This window comes from Colletotrichum higginsianum, chromosome 6 (genome assembly GCF_001672515.1).
Source record: "Colletotrichum higginsianum IMI 349063 chromosome 6, whole genome shotgun sequence".
NCBI lineage: Eukaryota > Fungi > Ascomycota > Sordariomycetes > Glomerellales > Glomerellaceae > Colletotrichum > Colletotrichum higginsianum.
The window spans coordinates 583,435-605,930 of NC_030959.1; the positions used below are offsets into that span (position 1 = coordinate 583,435).

The 22,496-nt window shown below is 57.1% G+C and overlaps 5 protein-coding genes across 5 annotated transcripts; 4 read left to right on the forward strand and 1 right to left on the reverse strand.

The window, feature by feature from the left end:
- Positions 1 to 1,236: 1,236 nt before the first annotated feature.
- On the reverse strand, positions 1,237 to 2,196 carry CH63R_08588 (Camk family protein kinase; the record flags this gene model as incomplete). The annotated part of the gene is made up of 1 exon (XM_018303562.1): positions 1,237 to 2,196. The coding sequence occupies one exon, from the start codon at positions 2,194 to 2,196 to the stop codon at positions 1,237 to 1,239; it is 960 nt and encodes a 319-aa protein (XP_018155585.1).
- A 2,290-nt stretch (positions 2,197 to 4,486) lies between these two features.
- CH63R_08589 (GTP cyclohydrolase II) lies at positions 4,487 to 5,748 on the forward strand (the record flags this gene model as incomplete). The annotated part of the gene is made up of 2 exons (XM_018303563.1): positions 4,487 to 5,632; positions 5,701 to 5,748. 2 exons carry the CDS (start codon positions 4,487 to 4,489, stop codon positions 5,746 to 5,748), a joined length of 1,194 nt encoding a protein of 397 aa, XP_018155586.1.
- Positions 5,749 to 6,804: 1,056 nt separating this feature from the next.
- On the forward strand, positions 6,805 to 11,606 carry CH63R_08590 (uncharacterized protein; the record flags this gene model as incomplete). Its single annotated transcript, XM_018303564.1, has 2 exons — positions 6,805 to 7,064; positions 7,127 to 11,606. The coding sequence occupies 2 exons, from the start codon at positions 6,805 to 6,807 to the stop codon at positions 11,604 to 11,606; spliced, it is 4,740 nt and encodes a 1,579-aa protein (XP_018155587.1).
- Positions 11,607 to 12,296: 690 nt separating this feature from the next.
- On the forward strand, positions 12,297 to 14,894 carry CH63R_08591 (C6 transcription factor; the record flags this gene model as incomplete). The annotated part of the gene is made up of 2 exons (XM_018303565.1): positions 12,297 to 13,487; positions 13,584 to 14,894. The coding sequence occupies 2 exons, from the start codon at positions 12,297 to 12,299 to the stop codon at positions 14,892 to 14,894; spliced, it is 2,502 nt and encodes an 833-aa protein (XP_018155588.1).
- A 621-nt stretch (positions 14,895 to 15,515) lies between these two features.
- CH63R_08592 (putative Salicylate hydroxylase) lies at positions 15,516 to 17,451 on the forward strand (the record flags this gene model as incomplete). The annotated part of the gene is made up of 8 exons (XM_018303566.1): positions 15,516 to 15,656; positions 15,735 to 15,860; positions 15,929 to 16,207; positions 16,306 to 16,496; positions 16,572 to 16,790; positions 16,858 to 16,967; positions 17,068 to 17,289; positions 17,369 to 17,451. The coding sequence occupies 8 exons, from the start codon at positions 15,516 to 15,518 to the stop codon at positions 17,449 to 17,451; spliced, it is 1,371 nt and encodes a 456-aa protein (XP_018155589.1).
- Positions 17,452 to 22,496: the final 5,045 nt, after the last annotated feature.

Consider the following 22,496-nt stretch of genomic DNA (forward strand, 5'->3'; position numbering starts at 1 on the left):
GGAGATGGGCGGTGGAGTGTTGCGGGCGGTCATGCGCCCTCTATCTCGCGTCTCTCCTCGTCCTCCCCGCGCTATCTTTTGGTCCCCTGGATCTTCCCGTCGAGTGCATAACCCCAACTTTTCCCAACGCCCCGCCCCCCCGGCCTTCTCCAAACCCGGAAGCGGATCTGATTTCGTCTTCTCCGCGGAGGTAAGATGGTCACGCGGATGCCATTCACCCATGCTGTTTTGTGTCTGCTGGAGTTACTGTACAGGCACTGCTGGCTGGGAATGATGGTCCTCGATTAAGGTGACGAGTCAGGTGTGCGCGGTTGACGAGGTGATCCTCTCACATTCGACATGGCCGTTCACCGTCTTACAAGGCGTCGCGAACTCTTACACATGCACTTGCACATCCTCGACTGACAAGTTCTCACACCGGTGTTCTTGTGAAGGGTAACATGTGCAGTTACTTGCAATGATCAAAGTCTAGGTTTTACACCCGACACGGGGGACGCAGCAGACGGACCAGGCCAGCTGCACGTCTCGAGTCACAAAAAGAACAGCGCGGCGATCAACTCGCAATGATCTTGGGCGCGGCCAGGATGCCCGAGAGCAACATCATCTATCAGGGCTGAAAGGAGGGAAATCGTCCTCCCCCTTGGCTTCCCCTTGGGTAAAATACGACTGCTGTCAGGGTCAGGAGGAGAAAAAGAAGCGCCCCCGGCCTGGGGTTGCAGCTATTTCTACTAATTGTTGTTGAGGATCCCCGGACCCGATCCTGCGATGCCGGGGAAGTTGTGGGTGCGATGTCAATACTCTCTGAGATCTCTGCCCCCCCAGATCTCAAAGATGAAATGTGGATCGTAGGGAATGTGGACAGTGGCCTGCAAGATGAACGCATCGAAATGGGGGTTGTTCGAGTGAGTGTGCTTGTGAGCTAAGCGGGACCATTTACACGCATTTCGATGATACCTGCTGCTGCTGCTGCTTCGAAACAGGTCTTCTCACGAAGTCGACGTCATGGGAGAGTTTCTCATTTACATGGTTGGTCTTAGTTTCTTGGATTGTTCTTTGCTATTTGATCTACAATCTCACAGCCTACTGTGCTATCAAAAAAACCGTCGCTCCCAACACTCACCGTACAAAGAAAAATGGTATCGATTAACCCCGTAGACTGATGGTACACGAATCTTCAACGCTTCTCATGCATATCCTTGCTCCTATTAGACAAACGTATAAGTGGCGCTCCCCCCCTCAGCAAGCGACCTTGACCATCGGCTCCCAAGGCCGCGTCGTGTTCCAGAGGTACGTCTCGGGCGGCATGCCGTCGTCCGAGGTGAGCAGGTACTTTACGTACACGGGCGGAACGACAGAGGGGACCGGCGGGAGGAAGTCCATCTCGTCGCCGTCCTCGGCGTCCGACATGTCAAAGTCGAAGTCGTAGTCGTAGTCGAAGCTCAGGTCGAAGCCGAGCTCGAAGTCGAAGTTGTAGTAAAAGTCGCACACGTCCAGGTCGCCGTCTCGGTCCATCACGACGGGCGGCGACGACGACGTTGGTGCCTTCTCAGCAACAGTGCCGCCGCTCGCGAGGCTCGACATGAAGGCGTCGACGTTCTGCTGGTAGATGTCGGGCCATAGGAGGTGGGCGTCGTTGACGAGGACGTGGAAGCGCACGGTCTGGATGTCGATGACGACGCGATCGACCATGGAGGGGAAGCCGTAGGTGCAGCCGCTGCTCAGCAGCCAGGACTCGCGGCGACGGTCCCCGTTGCTGTCGGCGTCGTACCAGACGGCGGTGCCGGCGTCAGAGGTGTCGCGGAGGATGAGGCGCTTCTCGGAGTCGAAGGTGATGTGGCAGTGGACGGGGCTGATGCCCGGGAGTGGGGGGAGGACGACGTCGCAGGCATCCGGATCGGTGCCGAGGACGAAGCCGAGATGGTTCTTGGGGGGGTTGGTGAAGGATAGCTCGAGGGCCGGGCGGGGTCTGGGTTGGGGTGGCGATGAGGAGGACGAGGTCTGGGTGAGGACGGAGGGGTCGATGGTGGGCGTCGAGGGCGCGGCGGCGTCAGGGTTTGGTGTCTGGACGACGGGCTCGTATGATGAGGGGATCGTGTCGACCCTTCTGGTGTTATTTTGGGGCATACGGATGGCTTCGAGAGCGGGCTGGTTGGTGGTGGAAGGGAGCAGCCAGGCGATGACGTTTGTGTTTTCCATTTTCAAGAACGTGTGTAAGTCGAGATGCTCGAGGGAGTGTAGTGATGGCAGTGATATGTTGATGAAGTCAAGTTGATGTGGGTGAGTGAAAGTTTACGAAGTATGATTTAATGTTGCTGAGTGACGGTGGGCGAGATGTGGTATCGCTTCGTGGTGGTGATCTTATGAACAGTCGATATTGTCGAGGTCCCCTAAATGAGTGGTGTAATTGTTGTATGATGCTTGCAGATTGTGTTGTTTAGAAGGTAGGGGAGATGCAGTGAGACGAAAGAAGTCACTCGAACTTCTTATACCACGAGTAAGTGAGTGAGACAGTGAGAGGTGAGAATAAGAGTGAGAGTAAAAGTAAGAGTGAGCCAGTTGGCGATGTTTTCGTATCCCAGGCACATGTGGCAGGGGGGAGGGCACATCCACTGGATGAGGGCAGCGTGTTGGCCACAACAAGAAACAAATCGACGACAACCACTAGGTTGGCTTCATCGTGCTACTCTGGTGGATACAGTCGGAGTGTAAACAAAGGCAGTCAACCGACTATGTCGGCCCGGGAAGAGCCTCGCATACGATGGCTGTCATCCAGTTACGGTGCGTAGCGTCGTGCAGGCTTGCAGCAACAACGGGAGCGTGTCGGCCAATGGTTCCCGCGTCACTCGCACGGGCTGTTGGCATAGCATTCTGGCCGTCTGGAGTCTGGCTGGCGAGAGCCGCGTTCTGCCTGGACGGGAACTGGGGGGAGGGGGATGCGGTCAGGAAAGGATTGAAACGGGAGGTTGTGGTCACTGGTTGTTGCTGCGGCTGTGACTCACTTGACAGCACATCCATGATCATGATGCATTGTAACGCGACGAACGCCAGCCAACGCCAAACGCCAACGTCTGTGTTTCGCGGACAGGGGGCGACCTAAGCCATCCTGACTCGGCTAGCGTGTTTGCCGCTCCATGGTGATTTGACCCAAAGGCACTCACTCAGGCACAAGAGAACGGGACCGCGACTCGAGTACAGATACACTCTTGGTCAACCATACATACGGTATCGTGTCGGTTGGACGGACATCCAACAACTGCTCGAGGCCTAGAGGGGTTTGATGTTACCGGAACCATCCCATCATCCATGTGCATCCCGCCCGATGGAAAGGTTTTCGGCAGGCCGGGATGAGCAAAGAGCATGCAGCCGATGCAGGAACCCGCGCAAAGGGGCAGATCGGATGGGAGGCCGTGTGCACCTTCGGGCGCCGACGACCTGTCGAGGACGCCGGGTTTGCCAGGTTGCCAACGCGACGTTTTGAGTCTTGTTGCCATGCGCCAGAGGGACTGTGAGCAATGTCGATGATGGTGGTGAGGGTGGGTTCTGGCTTACTGGCTGGCTACTGCCAAGAACTCTGGCTTCGTGCAGCGCGCGGTTGATTGTCAAGGCTGACTAAGGACTGAACATTCCATAAGCGGGGCGTCCGTTCATTGGATCATGTCTTGGTCCGGTTGCCCTCGGGTTCCGAGTAGTTCAAGTATGGCAGTATGCTGTTTTGCATTCTCGAAGTCCGCTTCATTCTTTTACGGTGAATTTTTGGTAGCTTTTTGATTGTCCTCTTTGTTAGAAACTTAAAAAAAAAAAACCCCTGATGAAGGGTAAATGCTGAGTGAACCTGCGCAGCTGCAGTCCGTCCAAATGAGAAGTTCGACGGTCTGGATTAGCCAATTCAAGGATGTGATGATGTAATCAGCCGCTGACCGGAGCCCCACCCAAAAGCCGTGGCGCTCTGATTGGCATATAGGGCTTCCCGAACGGCGAACACTCAGCGGAAAACAGCCGACCCCGCCAAAGAGACCCTGAAATCCTGGCTCGAGACACATTTGGACGCTGGAACACTGGAACACTGGAACACCCCGCGCGCGTGTGTGAGCGGAACCTCGGCGAAATGCGCAGGGCACTCTCTCACTGCACCTAGCACTGTCATCCCCCTCGCTGCATGACTAATTGACACCACCACCACCAGCGACACAACGACCATCCACCGCATTTCACCACCTCGCTGTTCGGAGCGGAACCGGTCATCGGTTTAATTGTATTCGCCGTCATTGCCCTGCTCAACCTGCTTGCGACCACTGGCTTCTTCCCACTCCAAGCTCACCCATTCGTGTCTGTTCTCTTCTTTCTACACCCAACCGACGGACACCTATCGGAGTTGGCCCTTCTACATCTCAACTTAATCCACGCATCAATTCCACCCACCCCCCTCCTCTTACTCCCCCCACTTCCGCGACTTCATATCAAATCTACCCTCTCCCCGCGGCCTGCGATGCCCGGATTCGAAGGAAGGCCAGACGGCGCTGATGCGCCCAAGGACTGGCACGAAGAAACCAACCAGCTCCCGTCCTTTTACTCTCCGAAAACGAAGCCCCTAGACGGCCCCTCCGACAATGCCTCGGCCGCCGTCGCGAACTCGGAGCCCCAGCAATTGGACCTATCCAACCCCGCCGTCGCCTCCGTGAGAGCCGAAGACGACGACGCCGTCTCGACGACCTCAGGCGCCCAGATCCCGCCGCCCTCCCTGCTGTCTCCCGCCTTCACGCCGCCCGCGACACCCGGCACCTCGACGCCCCTTACCGGCGAGGCCCCGCGTGGCGTCCCCGTCGACAGCTCCGTGCCCACCGGCGGCTGCGGCACCAAGCGGCCGCGACTCCTCGAAACCCTGCCCGAGGTCCAGTGCATTGTGCGGGCGCGCATCCCCACCGTCAACGGCACTGAGATGTTCCTGCACCTTTATCAGAACAACGTCGACAAGAAGGAGCACCTAGCCATCGTCTTCGGCCCGCACATCCGGAGCAGTTCGCTCGACGCGCCGCGCCCGGGCGAGACCGAGATGGACCGCATGATCCGCGGTGCCTACACTGGCCGCCTGTTTCCGGGACGTTCGACGAGCGGAATGTCCGGCGGTGTCGCAACCCCCGTGGCCGAGGAGCCGCCCGCGCATCGCGGCCCGCCGCTCGTGCGCATCCACTCTGAGTGCTACACGGGCGAGACGGCCTGGTCGGCGCGGTGCGACTGCGGCGAGCAGCTCGACGAGGCGGCGCGGCTTATGAGCTTGCCCGGCAACACCAGCGGCGGCATCATTATCTACCTGCGCCAGGAGGGCCGCGGCATTGGCCTCGGCGAGAAGCTCAAGGCGTACAACCTGCAGGACCTCGGCTCCGACACAGTCGAGGCCAACCTGCTGCTGCGCCACCCGGCCGACGCGCGCAGCTACGGCCTCGCGACGTCGATGCTACTAGACCTCGGCCAGCACGAGGTGCGCCTGCTCACCAACAACCCGGACAAGATCCGGGCGGTGGAGGGGCCGAACCGCGAGGTCCGCGTGACCGAGCGCGTGGCCATGGTGCCGCTTTCCTGGAAGGGCAGGGGCGGGTTCCGGAGCAACGAGGTGGAGGGATACCTCAAGACAAAGGTACGCCTGTTTTACAGGCCCCGATTTCCCAAGTGCGAATAGGCCTTGCTAACTTTTATCTTACGCAGATTGAAAAGATGGGACACATGCTCGACATGGGCGGCATGCCGTCGTGAGGGCTTGGGTTGGGTGACTAGCGGCACGAGTATATATATATATCCTACATAGGTGCGCTGCGCTGATGGTGGACAAGATATGGAGGTTGTGTTGGTCGGCGGTCGAAGTGATCAAAGCATTCCTAGGGGGGTAGACACACGGCGTTTGGATTGTTTTGTGAGACGAATACCTGGGGGGTCGGGCGTCTTTGGGCATGTTCTGTCATCTTGAAAATCCCCAAAACAACACTTGGAGGTATTCACGAATACCGTTGGATATTGGACTCGCAGCAATTGATGGATAAAAAAAAAGATGGACTAAGAAGTCATGATTGAGTATCTAGGAGGCCAGTAGGCAGAGATATGCTGGCGCAATAAAGCATCATTGAACCGAGCGAGGTGAAGGACAGTCGCAGCATGTACTACACACTGCTTGGCTTGGGGCAGTTCTCGAGATGGACCTCAGTGTTCATGAGTTTCCAGGTCGTGCCAACGTTCTGGTTCTCGTCGCATTGCCAGGTCCTAGATATCCTGTACTGGACCGAGATAGTCTTGCATGAAGACTATTTGGTATAGGTAGGAAGCACTTCACTTGGTGATACCCTTCCGAGAGAAGCCTGATTGATGGTGTTTGCTACCGAGGCAGCCCTCTATCGTGCCCACCTACCTGGGTGTACCTGGGTACCTAGGTACCTAGGTAGGCAGAAAGGTGCACAGGTACGTATACAAGTACAGAGGTACATCGGCTTGGTCTCAACGGTCCGGCCCCACTTTCCACAAATTTGCGTCAATCGTAGAAGTCGCGGTTGGTTGGAGCTGCCACAGCTCTTGCCCTTCTCTGTGTCCGACCTTGCGACGCGTCTAATTGATCAACTCGCATCCGTCTGCCATCTTCCAGTGCTTCATTCTACCGGATTCCTTCTCTTTTCTGCCTCTCTTTCCATCCCTTTCTCACTGGTTTTTTCCCTTTCTATCTCTTTCTAATCCGACGATACAAACTTACCGACGGCGATCTCTTCGATCCTTCATGCATCACACCGCGCGCCATACGAATTAATACCCCTCCACGCGGCCAAGATGGCGAAGGACTTGCGCTTGCGCCTGGTGGTGCGACGCCACGGCGTCCCTGATGTCAAACTTCTCTGGAACGCGACCGCCGACGAGGACTTGACCATCTCGAAGCTTCTGGCCCAGGTCAATGAGGTCGTTCCCTTAGAGAGCGGCGAATGGGGCCTGGAAGACTACGCCGTCGAGCTTAAGGATGCCTCTGGCGACGGCTTCGAATGCGTCCACTTCCACCTTGTGAACAAGGTCCTCAAGGACGATGACCAAGTCCTGTAAGCCCCTCTTGTTTCGCTCCTGCCCTTCCGCCTGATCCAAGCTGACGCCTGCTTCTTAGTATTCGACCTCTTCTGACCGGCGATCTCAAGAGACGACGACTGAGCGGCCGACACCAAATATCCGTCGACGGAAGACACCTCGTTGATGGCCTTGCTTTCGGGCGCTCCTGGCTACGATCCCCTCGAGACCGCCCTGCCGTCACCCTCCCACCCAGGAAGAAGGCTCGAATCACCTACGGTAGCGACGACGACGGTGAGGAAGACTCTCCTTCGGAGGACGGTGACGAGCTTCCGATGCTAGAGTATGGATCCACGAGAGCCAACGATGACCCAGCGAGCGTCAAGCTTCGCACTCGATTCTACGACGCCGACGCCGACGCCGACACGGATGACGATTCTGAGGACGAGGAGGACTTCGAACCAAGCCCCGATGCAGCTGAGGACGACGACATGGATTCAGAGGACGCCGACATCCAGGATGAGCTGCGACTGCTTCGAGAAGACAACGCCGATATGCGAGAAGGGGAAATAATCGAGGAGTTATGGAATATCCAACGCAAGAGAGCATCGAGTGGACCAGGCAGCAGTCTTCACTCGTTTGACGCTTCAGATCACTCTCCAGCGCCTTCTGCCAGCAACGCGCTCGTCAGGTCAAACGCACGAGCTGCCAGACACCGCCTCGATCTGGATACTCTGGACAAGATTGCAGCTTTAAGAGCGGCGTTCCCGAATGCCCAGGTGTCCGCCATCGAGGAGGCTCTGTTAAGATACAACAAGGATTCAGCAAAGGCATACCGCAAGCTTCGTAAAGCCTTCAGCGCACGCCTCAGTCTCAAGCAAACCCTGGATCACCAGGCAAGAAGCTTGTCTAGCAGCCCCATCCGACACGCCGAACCCAACGCGGGACGGGAACTCGTTCTTAGGGAGTCGAGTCCCTCCGAAAGGGCTTCGCATGGCTCCGGACAGCATGAGGACGATGAAGAGGACGACGACGAGAATTTGTCCACAACTCTCAACCACAATGCCCATGGGGATAGTGACCTCAAAAGCGTAGAAGAGGGTTCGTCTTCTGACTCTGGTTCTGATTCTGACTCGGATTCGGATTCGAGCTCTGGTTCCAGTGCCGCAGCCGCAGCATCCGACTCGGATCAGGAGGTGGAGGAACCTTCCGATGACGAGGACGAAGCCGACTCGTCAGAACCCTCTTCCGATGATGGGGGCGATGACGACGATAACGATGAAGACGACGAGGACAATTCCGATGAATCAGAGGGTGCCGGGCCGGTCTTGAACCAAGACAACGCAGACTCTGATGGCCAGGGAAATTCCAGTCCGGATGATGATTCGGGCTCGGAAAGCGCTGCCAGTGCCGACGCAAGTGTTACAGCCGCGAAGCAACGTCCCTCAAGAAGGCATGACGCTGTCTCTGTCTCTTCGTCAGGCTCATCCTCGGGTTCTTCAGAGGCAGACAGCAGCAGCGACGACTCTGATTCTGATTCCGAGTCTGACTCTGAGCCTGAGGAGATTCCCAGCAAGACTCTCTCCGGCCAGCACCGACTTTTGGAACCTTCCCAACCACAACAGCCCGTACAGATACCCGCACAGGCACCTCGAGCCGCCCCAGTTGCGGCAGCCGCACCTGCACAGGAGCAACCTAATGTTCCTCCAGGCCAAGGGTTGAGCAAAACTCAGAAGAGGAATGCCAGGCGAAAACTTGCCAAGCAACTGGCGGCTGGCAAGTCCATGTCGGATCAAGACGGCGTAGAATCTCAGAATCCTGCTCTCGCGGCCAGTGCAGATGCGGCAGCGTTCCTCGCGAGAAAGCAAGCACTGCTCAACGCGATTGCATCTGACGGTCCAGCCGAGCGCTTCAGCCAAGAATCATCACTGGAGATGTCCGGCCCTAGCCCGCAAGAGATGGAAGTTGATCAACCCTCCATCGCCGGCGCTGACGCCACAGAGGCTCCGCAACCCTCTGATGCGCAAGTGGAAGAAGCAACTGCCCGGCGCCGGATGAAGCCAAACATCGGGGCCACTCGCCGGATGCTAATGGGGTCACTGGGCCTCAAGAACCCCAAAACCAAAGCCGATGAAGATCGGATCCGAAAAGACCTGATGAAGGGCGTTCGCCCACACACCAACACTCGTCTGATCGAGGCGGCGCCGCATCCTGGCGAATCGTCCCGAACACAAGAACCGGTAGAGGAAGACCCAGAAGCCTGGCGCGAGAAAATCGCTTACCGAGCCGTAGAATGCTGTCATGACGGAATCGAGCTCTCGGAACCGCCATTTCCTTTTGTCCAGCGGTGGGACCCCCAACAGCAAGTGGAGGAATGGTTTGGTTCGAAGAATAAGCGCGGGGGCAAGCGTAAGCGCGTACAGCGCAATCAGGCTCAATATTACGAGGACGGAGACTCCCAAGTGTCCAAGAAGCGCCGAGTAGCTGGGGAGAGCTTTGGCGTAACCTTCTCGGATGCTGTCGAGTCTTTGGAGGAGGGCGACACGACTCTCAACTATGATGACCCGCCGGACGAAGAACCTATAGTTGCCAAAGCCACTGCTGAGGGGAGCCAAGCGACAGACATTGACGATCTCCCTTCGCTACCTTCGGACCTGAACACCCTTTCGGATCTCCGGGCAGGGGAAGCAAAGTTGGGCATGGTTATCACCTGGAAGCAGTGGCTCCTGTCTTCTGCGACCAACTGGCAGCCCGAAGTTGTCAGCCTGACTGGCGTTCTCGTCAGAGTGCATGATGAGGAAGCGATGGATCTCGAGTTCCTTCTGGCTCGGCGAGATCGAAATGTTGGCCAGACGGAGAAGAAGTACGACGAAGACACGGGAGAGAGGATTTACGATCGGTTTGAAGCGCCCGACGACGATGAAGATGAAGTGGACGACGAACCCGACCAGGGATACCGCAGACTGAACTACACAGACCTCATCGAGCCCAAGATCCTGCAGCTACCCTTGGAGGACCAGGCCGAAGCCGCCGGCAAGGAAGACTCAAGCGCTGCTCCGACGGACAGCATCGTTCATGAGACGGTCTATGACGGCCACACCGAGCCATTCCACATCGATGCGGAGAATCCCGGCCAGTCCGAGGCGCCTATAGATGGAAGTCAGTTACCAGTCAATGCAAAGGATGGTCAAGCCAAGGCTAATACGGATGACGCGCAGCCTCAAGTCGTCATGGACAGTAACCCCCACCTTGACGCTACCTCGGGAGACGTTCACACTAGTCACGACGCCTCCGGTATGCAGATGGACAGTGCGGAACCCATAGACGAAGAGAATGTGCCTACCCCTGGAAGGAACAGCAATTCCAGGGACCAACTCCCGGCGCCAACCACGGAAGAAGCGGACTCCCAGAGCTTGAATGGAAATGCTCTCTCCATTTCCTCGGACCGCCGCCATGAGATCAGCATCATGATACAGGAAGCGGGCTTCCGCAAGGATGTCTCACCCTCCGTCATCCGCCGTAAAACCAGCAGCCCTTCCCGCCAGCTGCTAGACATGCAGGAGGCTGCGGGAGCGTCCCGCGTCGTGTCAAAGTCTCCTCTTTCCCAGGAGAGCATGGTCGGCGATAGCACGTCGCAAGCAGGCAACGAGGCCAATCCTGTTGTGGGGTTCACTGGTGACGGCGGAGAAGCTGCCGCGCCGCTATCTTCTGCGAGTAGCGTTCGAAGCGGTCGGCAACTTGATCCTGATGACTACAGCTTCAACTTGGGCGATGACCTGCCGCAGATCAGCGACACGGGGGACGGCTCTTTCCTCGATGCTGATGCGTCGACCCCGAAACCCAGAGCGCAGACGCCAACGAGGGCCCAGGAGGGCTCTGTTGCGCCTTCAACAGACGAGTCGCTCCCGTCGCTGGAAAGCCTGGCCCGAACCGCCTCGCAACAAAACTTGGACAAGCATACACAAAGCCCTTCCCAATCTCAAGTGGTGTCGGCCATCGCATCTCGCAAACCGATCGTACAATGTGACGACGAGTACGAGGCGGCCATGCGTTTGGTTGACGAGGCTCGCAATGAGGACGAAGAAGAGGAACACGATGAGCTGCCGCAGAATCTAAGAAGCACACGAAAGCGGCTTTTTCCCAACTCCAGCCAGCCAGACCCATCATCTCTATCCGACTCTGTAGACATGCCCGACATCAAGCCCGCTGTAATATCGACGACACGCTCGCCATCTGCCGGGACGCGGGATATCAAGCCTCTGCTGCGAAGGCGAGAACGGAGGGAATCTCCGTTTCTGGTTCCTCCCGGCTCTCAGGTCGTCACATTGTCGTCGAGCCCGCCCAGCTCACCACCTCAAGAGAGCTATGCGGAAGACAGTATCGATGCGGATTATGAGGACGACAGCAACAAGAGCAGTCTAAGGAGGTCGTCCAGGGCCGGCTCGCGGGCCATGAGCGTGCCGGCGAAGAGACGGACAACAGGGTCAGCGAGCGCAAGGGGACTCATCCCCTCCAGCTCACTGCCTCCTAGGCCTGGTACGAGGGGGAGACGACAACGCAAGCCATCGCCAAAGTTCTAGGATAGGCTTTTCTTTGGCAGTCGCTGATTGTCAGTGTGCGCGGGATGTGTGTGTGTGTGTGTGTGTGTGTGTGTGTGTTCGTGAGCATATTTGTAAACAAGGCATTGGCGGATCGGACCTGTATCATTAGCTTTTCCCCGACGTGGAAATTTGGCTTGGGGCGTCGATACCCGTACCCAGCAGGTACTTTCTTTACTTGATTCGTATGAATAACGATAGCAGTGTATATGCGCCTCAACGGCCCGTGGCTTAGTCTCCTGTCGGGTGACTTGTGTATAGGTGGGCCCGTTTTTGCATGGCACAAGGGCTCTTGACATCATCTAGATTCGTCAACGCCGAAGTACGTCGTGCTGGGTACTGTTTCCGTTTGGGCTGACGATTGTATTCTTCGCCACTTGGAGGCGGGCAACAATTCGGCTCGTCTGTCATCCGCAAGCGCCGAGAGCGGAGCGCGAACGGCAGCCGGAGTTTACAGGTTGGCCGACGCCCGAAGGCGGAGCCACGGACAAGTACCGGCTTGGTTCGTCCTCCGGCAGATGAGCGAGTGACAGACAGGGTTAGTGCGTGTAATGATACTTTTTCTCTCACTGATCATTCCGCGGGTACGAGATAAGCTTATTGTCCATCCCACTCATAGCAGAACTCTGTCTTCCCTCCCTTAACACCACAACCCGGCAACCATCCTTCGGCATGCATATACACGAATCTAACCGGGGAGTAGAAAAGCAAGCTCTCTATCAGTGCTCTCAGTGTCAACGACGCTATCATCGGACGGAGCACCTCGCACGGCATGTGCGGTCCATACATACCAAGCAGCGGCCCTATCCTTGCAGGTCGTGCGGCAAGGCATTTGGGAGGCTGGATATCCTCAGGAGACACGAGGCGACCCACGACGACGAGCCCGGAACGCGGGTGCTAGGTGCAGGCGTCAGAGTCGGCCAGGCTTGCAGACTGTGCAAGGAGGCCAAGGTGAAGTGTTCCGAAAGGAAGCCCTGTTTGCGGTGTACGGGCAAGGGGGCGAGGTGCGAGTACGGGGATGTCAGGGACTATGGCGAGGCCGACGAAGGGCAACGACAGCAGGATCCCGCCTGGATCGACGCCGATTTTCCTAGCCAGAATGAGATACCTCCTGGAGCCAGCCGAGCACTCCCCAACGCACCTTTGCCCGTCATCGCCCCTATGCCCTATCTCATCAGCCCGCACGCTTCAGAGGGCACACCAACGCACGAGGAAGACGGCTGCATGGCCGGGGACTTCTCTTTCGGGGTCGACTGGGACCTCGCGATGGCGGACATGGCGTACCTACAGAGCCAATTCGATATGACGGCGACAGACACCGCCGCCACCCCGGGTTTCGCGCCCAACGTTGTGCAGCAACACGGCTTTTCGCCCGCGAGTACGCAGACCTGCGAGACGTTGTCAACGGCAACGGGCCTCTGGGAGCCGCAAAGTAGCGAGAACAAGGAGATGGAGAGGCTGCATCTGGCCGCGGACGAGGCGAACCTTGGACCGCCCAGCCATGGCCCAGGTCCCAGCGCCGGCTTGGCAGAGCCGCGTTTTTCGGCGACGGCGCGGAACTCGCTCGTGCGCATGATCCTCGACAACACGTCGCACGCGGCGGCGGCGCCGGTGCTCGCGGCGTTCCCGTCGACGGGGGCGCTGGGCGCGCTCGTGGACGTCTACGCGCAGGGATGGGCGGAGGCGAGCCGGGCCGGCGGGATCAACGGCGTCGTGCATCTCCCGACGCTGGAGCTCGATGGGCAGCGGCCGGAGCTGCTGGGCATGGTGGTGGCGCTCGGAGCGCTCGGGACCGGGTCGGTGGTGGCGCGGAGGTTCGGATTCGCGATGCAGGAGGTTGTCTGGGTGTCGTCATTCCGAAGCGTGAGTTTTATGACATTTGTCTTCCCCCTTCTCTCTCTCTCTCTCTCTCTCTCTCTCTAATCGTTCTTCACGTTCCACTGACGTTTGCTTGGACAGTGGGAAGGCAACAACGCCGCCCTGCGCGACGTTGGACTCTCGCAGGCCTTTTTCCTCCAGCAGCACATGGCCTTTTTCAGCGGCGTCCGACGCAAGGTGGCCTTCGCCAAGGCGTGCGCCAACAGCATACAGGTCCTCATCAAGAACGGCGGGCATCTGAAAGGCGCCATTGGATCCTGTGCCGAGGGCCCGGCGCTGGACGACCTGCTCGCTCTCGGGGACGACAGTAAGGAACTGGGGGACGCGTGGCGGCGTTGGGCGGCGCGCGAGGCGCGGCGCAGGCTGGTGTACGCTGCGTACATTATGGACGCGCACGTCTCGATGGCGCACGAGACGCAGGTTCTGTCGTCGTACCTCGACATGAGGGTCCCGTTCCCAACGCCGAGGGGGATGTGGAAGGCCCGGACTGCGGTTCAGTGGAGGGAGGAGATGGCGTCGTGGATGCAGAAGCAGCAGCAGCAGCAGCAGCAGGGAATGGCACCGTCGTCTCTGTGTCTAAGGGACGTCATGAATGATCCGACACTGGTGGCCAAGTGCCGCGGCCTGGTCGACGAGGGCTTTGCCGTGCTCGGCTTCCTCGCTGGGTTCTGGACGCTTGTTAGAGAAGTCCAGCAGCTCGCCGCCTTGGGCGGCGGTGGAGCGGGAGCGGGAGGAGCCGGAAGACACTGGAGCTCGATGATATTGTCGGCGAGGCGCGTCGAGCTCGCCTCGGTGCTGGACCTCTTCACTTCCCAGGCGCGGACCGCCGGGGTCGAAGTCTCCCCCGAAGCGGAACTGCTGGTCGAGGTCCTCCACATGCACATTCTCGCGATCCCAGACGGCTCTGGATCGCAGTCAACTCCTGCGGCGCTGGTCCCCGACTTGCAGTCGGCAGAGCGCCGCGGCGCGCTGTGGCGGGCGGGTAGGGCGGTGCGCGCGGCGGTCCGGTTCCCGGCCGGGACGCTGTGTGATGTCTACGCGGTTGCGCTGTTGCAGGCGGCTACGGTTCTCTGGCGGCACGGAGTCGATTCGTCGAGGGTGTTGGGGAAGAGTCCGGGTCCGGGTCAGGGGCTGGGTCTGGGTGGCGGTATGGGGGTCTGCGTCGTGGACGGGGACGGGGTGGAGGAGTGGCATTTGGTGCGCGAGGGTGTCCATCTCGCGTTACGAGGGGCGGAGGGAGAGGCGACGGCCGTTATGCTTGAGGACGCAGCGGGCGTGGCGAGGCGTGTGAGGGGTGTGGTCGAGGGGAACTGGACTGGTGTGCGGATGCCGTCTGGTGTTGAGGAGGTTTGTCTTGTGCTGGGTGATCTTGAGAGGCCGGCGAATAGGTAAAGTATGATGTAGATCCGTGTCATGAAAGAGGGCCCCAGTTGTGCCGTATGATTCACCCTTGGCGTATTTGGCTTCCTCTGGTGTGAAAACGATTTGGCTTGATGGCCAATGGAGGACGTGTTCGGCTTGCTTCCCCCATATGCCGAAGGCGGCGGGGCGACGGGATGTGGTACGCCATGATGAGACTGAGGATAAAGAGGAAGTGGATCATCGATGAGGCATGTCCGGAGATACATTAGGTATAGTCCAGCTGCACATGTAGGCTCGGGCCGTGAGAGCCAAGGCAGATCATCGGCCTTCTTGGCAATGTATGGGCCCGGGAAGTGGTGTAAGAGGAGCCGAGATCTTGAGCCGGCGTAACGGAGGGCTGGCTCGGCTCTCCACCTTCGGCTCCCGTTGAGGTGCAATGGGCCGATACGCTTCAAACCCGCGATGTTGCCGCATCGATTCCGGGTATTTAAGCCGGTTTCAAGTCTTCCTTTATGATCTGTCCCTGCAACCTGTCTCACAAACCTTTCCGAGCAACGACAGGTGTCTTGATACCCGCAGTCATCAATACCGATACGCAACGCCTCTTCTGACCACCCGCAGTAGCCATGACCATCCGCGACGGCAGTCTTCATGAATCCAATGAGATCCCGCAAACGACGGTCTCTGGAACTAGAGACTCGGGGGGGGAAGCTGCGGATCGGCATCGTGGGCGCCGGTATTGGTGGTTTGATGGCGGCCGTAGCGCTGCTGGAGAGCGGCCACGACGTCGAAGTTGGTCCCGAACCTTACCTCTCCCGTCACTTTTCCCGTCATCCATAGACAGTTTTTTTTGACTTGTGTCCGCGGCAGATCTATGAAAAGTCTCGGTTCAAGAGCGAGGTCGGAGCCGCCATCTGCACGCCTCCCAACTCGTCCCGCATCCTGGCGCACTACGGCTTCGACTTTGAGCAAGCCAGGGCCACAACCTCGGAAGACGTAAGTCCTCGAACCAAAGAGTCCCCCCAAAGTACTGAACGTGATGACTAACCGCATTCGCATGTTAGTCCATATACTTCACCGACCCTTCCGACCTCGGACAGAAACGGGTGGTGCCGTGCGCCGACTTCACGCCCAAGTACGGCGCCCCTTTCTGCTTCTTCCACCGCGTGGACCTGCACAGCGAGCTGAGGAGGCTGGCGACGGAGCCGACGGACAAGAGGCCGCGGTCCGCCCGTCTCCACCTCGGCACGTCCGTGACCGGCGTCGATGATGACGGGACGCTCTGGTTCGAAGACGGCACGAGCGTCCGGAAGGACCTCGTGGTTGCGGCCGACGGTATCCGGGTGCGTTGTTTCTCGTCTTCATCTCTCTCGAGCGTCCCTTTCAGACGGGGGTGATCGTTTCTCGCCCGTATCGTTACTGACGCCGCCACCGATCCCAGTCCGCGTTCGTGTCTCGCGTCGTGGAGGAGGCACCTCGGGCGCAGCACCACATGTCCATCATGCGCTACCTGGTCCCCTCCGAAACCGTGCTGGCCGACCCGGAGGTTGCTGGCTTCTTCGTCGACGGCCTGAAGTCGCTCCGGGTGGTTGATAACGTCGACAAGCGTGTCATCATCTACGGCTGCCGAGGGTACGTGATGTCTTTCGCACCGCCCTTCCCATGTTGTGATACTGGCCAACAGCGAACTAAATCACCGGCCTCAAGGGGATCCCTCCAGAACATCGGACTCATCTACCCTCCACGGCTTGGCATGGACGCCGCTGGTACGTCGAACCTTGCTCGCCCCCCGGCCGTGAAATGCCTGTTCGTCGCTCACTCATCTTTCTCTCCTTCTTCTCGCGCAGGAAACGACATATCCGAGAGCGAGGGCTTTGCCAGCAAGGTCATGGCCGAATTCCCCGAGACGATCCAGTCTATCTGTCGGTACGTTTTCCACGCCTGCGTGCCAGCCCATTGTACGATCTGGTAAACTAACACGCCGTGATCTCAGTGAAGCAAAGGACGTCGGTCAGTGGCAGCTCTTCACGCGGGCGCCGCTCGAGAGGCTCGCCCGTGGCCGCGTGGTTCTCATCGGAGACGCAGCACACCCTATGCCTCCCCGTAAGCCCCCCCCCCCCCCCCCCTTCCATCCCCTCCCCTTACGCCATGTCGTTTCATCTTTCTTTCAGAACGACCGTCATCTGACCTACTACTCTTCCAGTACGCGCACAGGGCGCGTCGATGGCGATCGAAGACGCGGCCGCGCTCGGCGTGCTCCTCTCCCAGGTCGAGTCGGCGGACGAGGTCCCGGCTCGGATGGACATGTTCAACAAGCTCAGGTGGTGTCGCGTCGCGGCGACGCAGTTACTGTCGTCGGAGCACAGGTGGGACCCGTCTCAGCTCTCCGCGGAGCAGCGCGGGTATTTCAGCGGCGATGTTCCCCGTGAGTCGTGCCTTCGTCCCCCGTGTCTGATGTGTGTAGAGGCCCCCCGGCTGACTTGTGTGTGTGTTTTTCTTTTTAGACACCGAAGATGACGTGGAGAAGTACAGTTATGAGTACGACGTCATCCGCGATGCGCTTGAGCTTCTGAAGGAGGATCGCTGAAAAGAACTTGCACGCTGTGGATGCTTGTGGCGGATGGGGGGTTCCAACTTCTTGCACAACACGTGTGGGGAGGAGGTCTTACCCAGCAGGCAGCTGGCAGGGAACCTATATCATCAATCCTTACGTGTGTGTAAGTCGACTATCGACGCTAGACCAGGACATCATTACTGCACGTTGCAAGACATGAGTGTCCAGAGTCGGGCAATGATGCACTGAAAGGGCTAGGGCTGGCACTGTTAGTAAATCGTGCACAGACTTTATGTACGCCGTTTTTCCAAGTTATCTTCAACCAACTATCACTGGATGCACACATCCACTAATCCCCGATAGTCTAGTGGTGAGGATATCTGCTTGTCATTGCCAACGCAACAACTCGCAGGGGACCGGGGTTCAATTCCCCGTCGAGGAGATTCTTTTGCCATTTCTTTTGCCTAGTTACATTGTGTTCTCTTCCTCCTGTTTTGAAAACAATGATCGTGAATTCAGGCATCAATCAAGCGCATCCTTGATAGTCTAGTGGTTAGGATATCTGCTTGTCATTTAAACGATTCGCAGGGGACCGGGGTTCAATTCCCCGTCGAGGAGTTCTTTTGCATCTAAGGTTTTGCTTCCTGCTGAAGTGCTCCCAAATACCTATGAATTTACAATGTTAGAGTAGTTTGTAGGTGTAAGTGTGTTTCCCTCTGTAATCCTTAGTTTTAAGGGAATTGCACATATTGTTTTAGCATTAGCTAAGTACTATTGCTTTTACACTGTTTTCCTAGCAACGAATACTAAGTTTGTATTCTCTGCAGTCGTGTCCCCCTAACTGCAAGATAGCTCCAATAAAGGGTAGTAGCCAACTAAGAGCCTCCTCGCTGCAAGATTTGAAATGTGTCCAGTATTTCTAGTGCACGCCTTAAGGACAGCACAAAAGCATACATAATAGAATTGGACACTTGAAGTTAGATGATGGATGCAATTCTTGTATTTCAGGGCAAAGACGGAGCCAAAGATGGTATGGAAACATGTTGCAGTCAAAATACTACACAACACAACAGAGAGGAAGCTAGAAGCATGCGATGACATTCCTCTGACTGACGGTGCTTTTGTGCCTCACACACAGTTACTGTCGAATTGCCAAAAGATAACAGGGACCTCGGGACTGGATGTACCGTCTTGAATAAGGTGGCCGGCGGCCTCTACAATCCACGACTGGCAATCCTTCTCGGTTGGTTTCGTTGCCCGGAATGGTCTGGAAGCCCGGTTAGTGGTGTGTGCCGAGGTCCGCTAAGAAAAGGAAATAGGTGAGAAAGAATTATAAAGGGGCTCTGCCTGGCTCCAGGCGCGTAGAGAAAGCAGCAAGTGCCAAGCCTACCTGATCCCCAACTGTATTCAGAGTCTCCCCGAGCGCCTTCGCCTTGTGTGCACTGGCCTCAAAGCCGCAGACAGGCTTGTCGTCGATTTTGTGCTTTCCGTAGATAAGCATTGCCTCCACGTCGAAATGTCTTGCATCGACCCATTGCAGCGAAATCCTTTTCATCGGTTGATTCAAAGTGCTCTCCAAGTCGTGGCTACGCTTGGTCTCAAGGGTAAAGCTGTTTCTCATGTCGCCCGTGGCGTGGAGCACGACACCCACGCGATCGTTCCCGTAGAAGGTAAGAAGTACGATCAGTGATATCTGAAGGGCAATCGCTCCTCAACCATTCTGATGTTCTACCAGTGCGTCTATAGATGTGTCGTTCAGGGGAGAACCATCACGTGAAGTAGAAGGAGTAAATTGGTACAGATGCTGCGTTCTTTTTTTAAATTGACGCCTGCCTGTCTTTGAATCTCTTCGATGCTTAGACGTGGCACGCCCAAAGTCAAAAGGCTGGCTCAGTACCGCATCATGCCAGCCTCCAAGGATTTACAACGATACACTGACTCTGCTGTCTCTGACAGCCGGGGTGAATCATTTTACCCTCCGAATCGGGAGGAGTCTATGCGCGTAGCAAAAGACAGGACTTACAGAAACTGAAACGACGGGCATTCATCAGCAGTTATGATGACGAGGGGCATCTGTTCCATATCCCAACGGCACGGATTTCCGGTCCTTAAATAAGGCCCAACATCGAAGGAGCGGAGGGTGGGCGAGGAGGAGATGAGACTTTGCAACCTGGCCGGGGTAGGGGAAAGGGGGCTCGGCCAAATGATGGCATCTGGGCTGGGGACTTTGGCTGGGGGTATTGGATTTCCGAGTACTTCGTAAGGCAACTGCCGAACAAAGAGACCGACGACCGGGTAAGCCGTTGGATAGATACACCGCCATTGTGGCAGCGCCTGTCTCGTCGCTCCGTGTGGTGTCTGCCGCGCAACAGCCTGTGATGCCGCGAGCGGAACTCTTTTTCTCTGTCGTTCTCTCCCACTTTGGGAACGGACAAAGAGTCCCTGCAACTAGAAAGCTTGCTCTCAAGTCCGCCGAGTGACATGGGGAGTCGGAGCCAAAATTTGCCGCGCGCTCTTTTTCCGTGCGGCAAATGCAACTCTACCGATATTGGTCGAGAGCCGCGCCACGGAACTCTAACGGATGAGGTTCGTACAACAACAACAACATCAACAATAACCTCGTCGACAAAAACGGGGACGTGAAGGCATCCGCGGGACGCCGTCGAAAGCATCTCATATAAAACCCCGGGCAACGTTCTTCATCCTTCAGCGGCGATACGTCGAATTGCGGCCAAGACCTGTTCAGCGGAACGATCTAGACCGCGCATGTCTTCAGGAGACTAGTCTGCTTCGAGGTTTTCGAAGCAAGCAAGGGTGGGCGCATAGTAACCAGTTGCGAGATTAGGGAAATGAGGAAACCGGGGGCCCAGTACTAACTCGATCGGACTCGGGATTCCGCTTTCCCACCGGGGGCACGTGTGCATCATCAATGGGCCCATTTTGCCAATTTTCCTTCTAAATCTCCGGCGAGGGAGACTGAAAGGGTCTAGACCCCTTAATTCTCCTTAGAGCTGGCGGAGTTTGCGAGAGCGAACTTTTTGCTGGGCCGCCACCGTCACCTTTCGGTCCGCTCCAATTGTGTATGTGCTCTGAGAGGGGAGAATGAAACTAAGATACGCGGCCAAGGTGGTCCCTCTTGAGGTCGCACAGGTACACAGTAATGTGTATAAAAAAAAAAGTAGGAAACACAGCATTTTGCTATACCCAGCACTGAAAACTATAGATCAGGGGAGAATGAAACGTGCAGAGAGAAAAAGAGAGAGAGAGAGAGAGAAAGAGAGAGAGAGAGATAGAGAGAGAGAGGGCCCAGTTTTATTTTTGCTCGCTCCAGTCAGTCAGTGGATTGCCCTAGTCGTTGAAGAAGAGGAGACAAGACATCTCATGCGCGTCGAATAGACTATGGGAATAGTGCTTTTTTGGAGCTTGGTGCCGTCGCCTACCGGGCGGGGGGCCCAGTGTATCGCATTGTGTTCGTCTCCTTTTTGCTGCCCACCTACCTCTGGGTGCCGAGTTCCATATTGCTGTTGGGGTAGCAACTCCAGGTAAATGGGACGGCCCCCCTCCGGAATAAGTAATTCCTTGTCAGTACGCGTGTCTCTGCCCCGACGGTCGAGAAAAAATCACTCGTGCTCGCGATCCGAGACTGGCGACGACAACGGGTGTCGAAGCTGTGATGCGTACAGGGAGTCATGTGTTGGTCGATTTCCAAGTTTTGAAAAGACACTGACGACCTTCCCCCCCCGCGGGGCAAAGACGGAAAAACAGTTGACAGATGCGACGTTGAAATTGGACACACTGAGTTTTGACTGGTGCGAATTCAGGACTTCGGTCCCCGGTTGCCATTCAGATGACCTGTGTTTCATCGCGTCAACACGAATAAAGCTCAAACTCTAATCCGGCTCAGAAAGCGCCGCGAGAGGGAGAATGTCTGCTGTGGCCCGCGTGGGATAAACACGCAGAGTTACATGCCCCGTCAGTCGGCCCCGGGTTTTCTGGGTGGCATCATTGTCCTTTCGTATGCTGCTCTGGCTGGACGCGTGACGAGTGAAGCTAAACTCGCTCGAGAACACTCCTAGTCGAGGATGACCGTTCCAATGTGAACAGGGACAGAGACAATCCCGCCAATGAACGTGGGCAGACAGAGGAGAAGGGGGGGGGGGGGGGGGGGGAGGCGGGGGCAGGGAAGGACAGGCCATCCATCCATATGCCACATCGTCTGAAATGGAGGGAGTTTCTCTCCGAATAAAGTCAATTCGACTGCAACCAAACGCAATCTCCACTCCCATAAGTTCCTGAACTATACGCGATCGAGCCGTGATACCACCGCCCAACTAACTCACAGTCTCTACAAGCAAGCTACAGCCTCCCGGGCCCACCGGGGTAGGATACGATCAGTACAACTCTGATCAATTTAAAGCTCACAATGTCTGACCACAAACTTCCACCAACCACCTGGCCTGTGCCGGGGCATCCCCTGCCATGAGCGGATGTCCCGTGACGCGTCCCGGGCTCATGTTGAGCTCCCCCCTTTCAAGAACCAAGAGTGCCGTTTGCGCTCGTTGTTTCTCGGTAACAGTATCCTCCTCCTTCCTCCTCCCGATCCCGCGTTGCGACGACGGAACTCGGCAAGCTGGAGAAAGGGGTGTCGACTTGGCCAAACGGGCCTACAGCTAGATTCGATCGGGAAAGGTGCCGGGCGGCCCTGCTCAACAGGCATTAGCCTACGGCGCAGACAGCAAAAGCTTGTCTAAGTCAAATCGCGGAGCCGGCGCCAGTGGTTAGAATCCAGCGTCATTCCCGAATTTCAGGAGTCGGCGGTGGGGTCTCTGTCGCTCTGATGGCCTTTCCCCCCTCACCCCCCATGCAAGGTCTAACCCCGGCGCTCACGTTTGTCTCTTGAGATGATGGCCTCACGCAAGAGCCCAAAGGCTCCATTTCCAATCTACCTGACTCAGTCAGTGTTTCCTCCCCCTCGTCCATGGAACGTTGGGACTCTGGAGCGTCCAATATTGCGCGGGAAACATGAGCCGTTCGTTGACAGGCCTTGGCAGGGCTGTGCCAAGAGATCCTTCGACTTG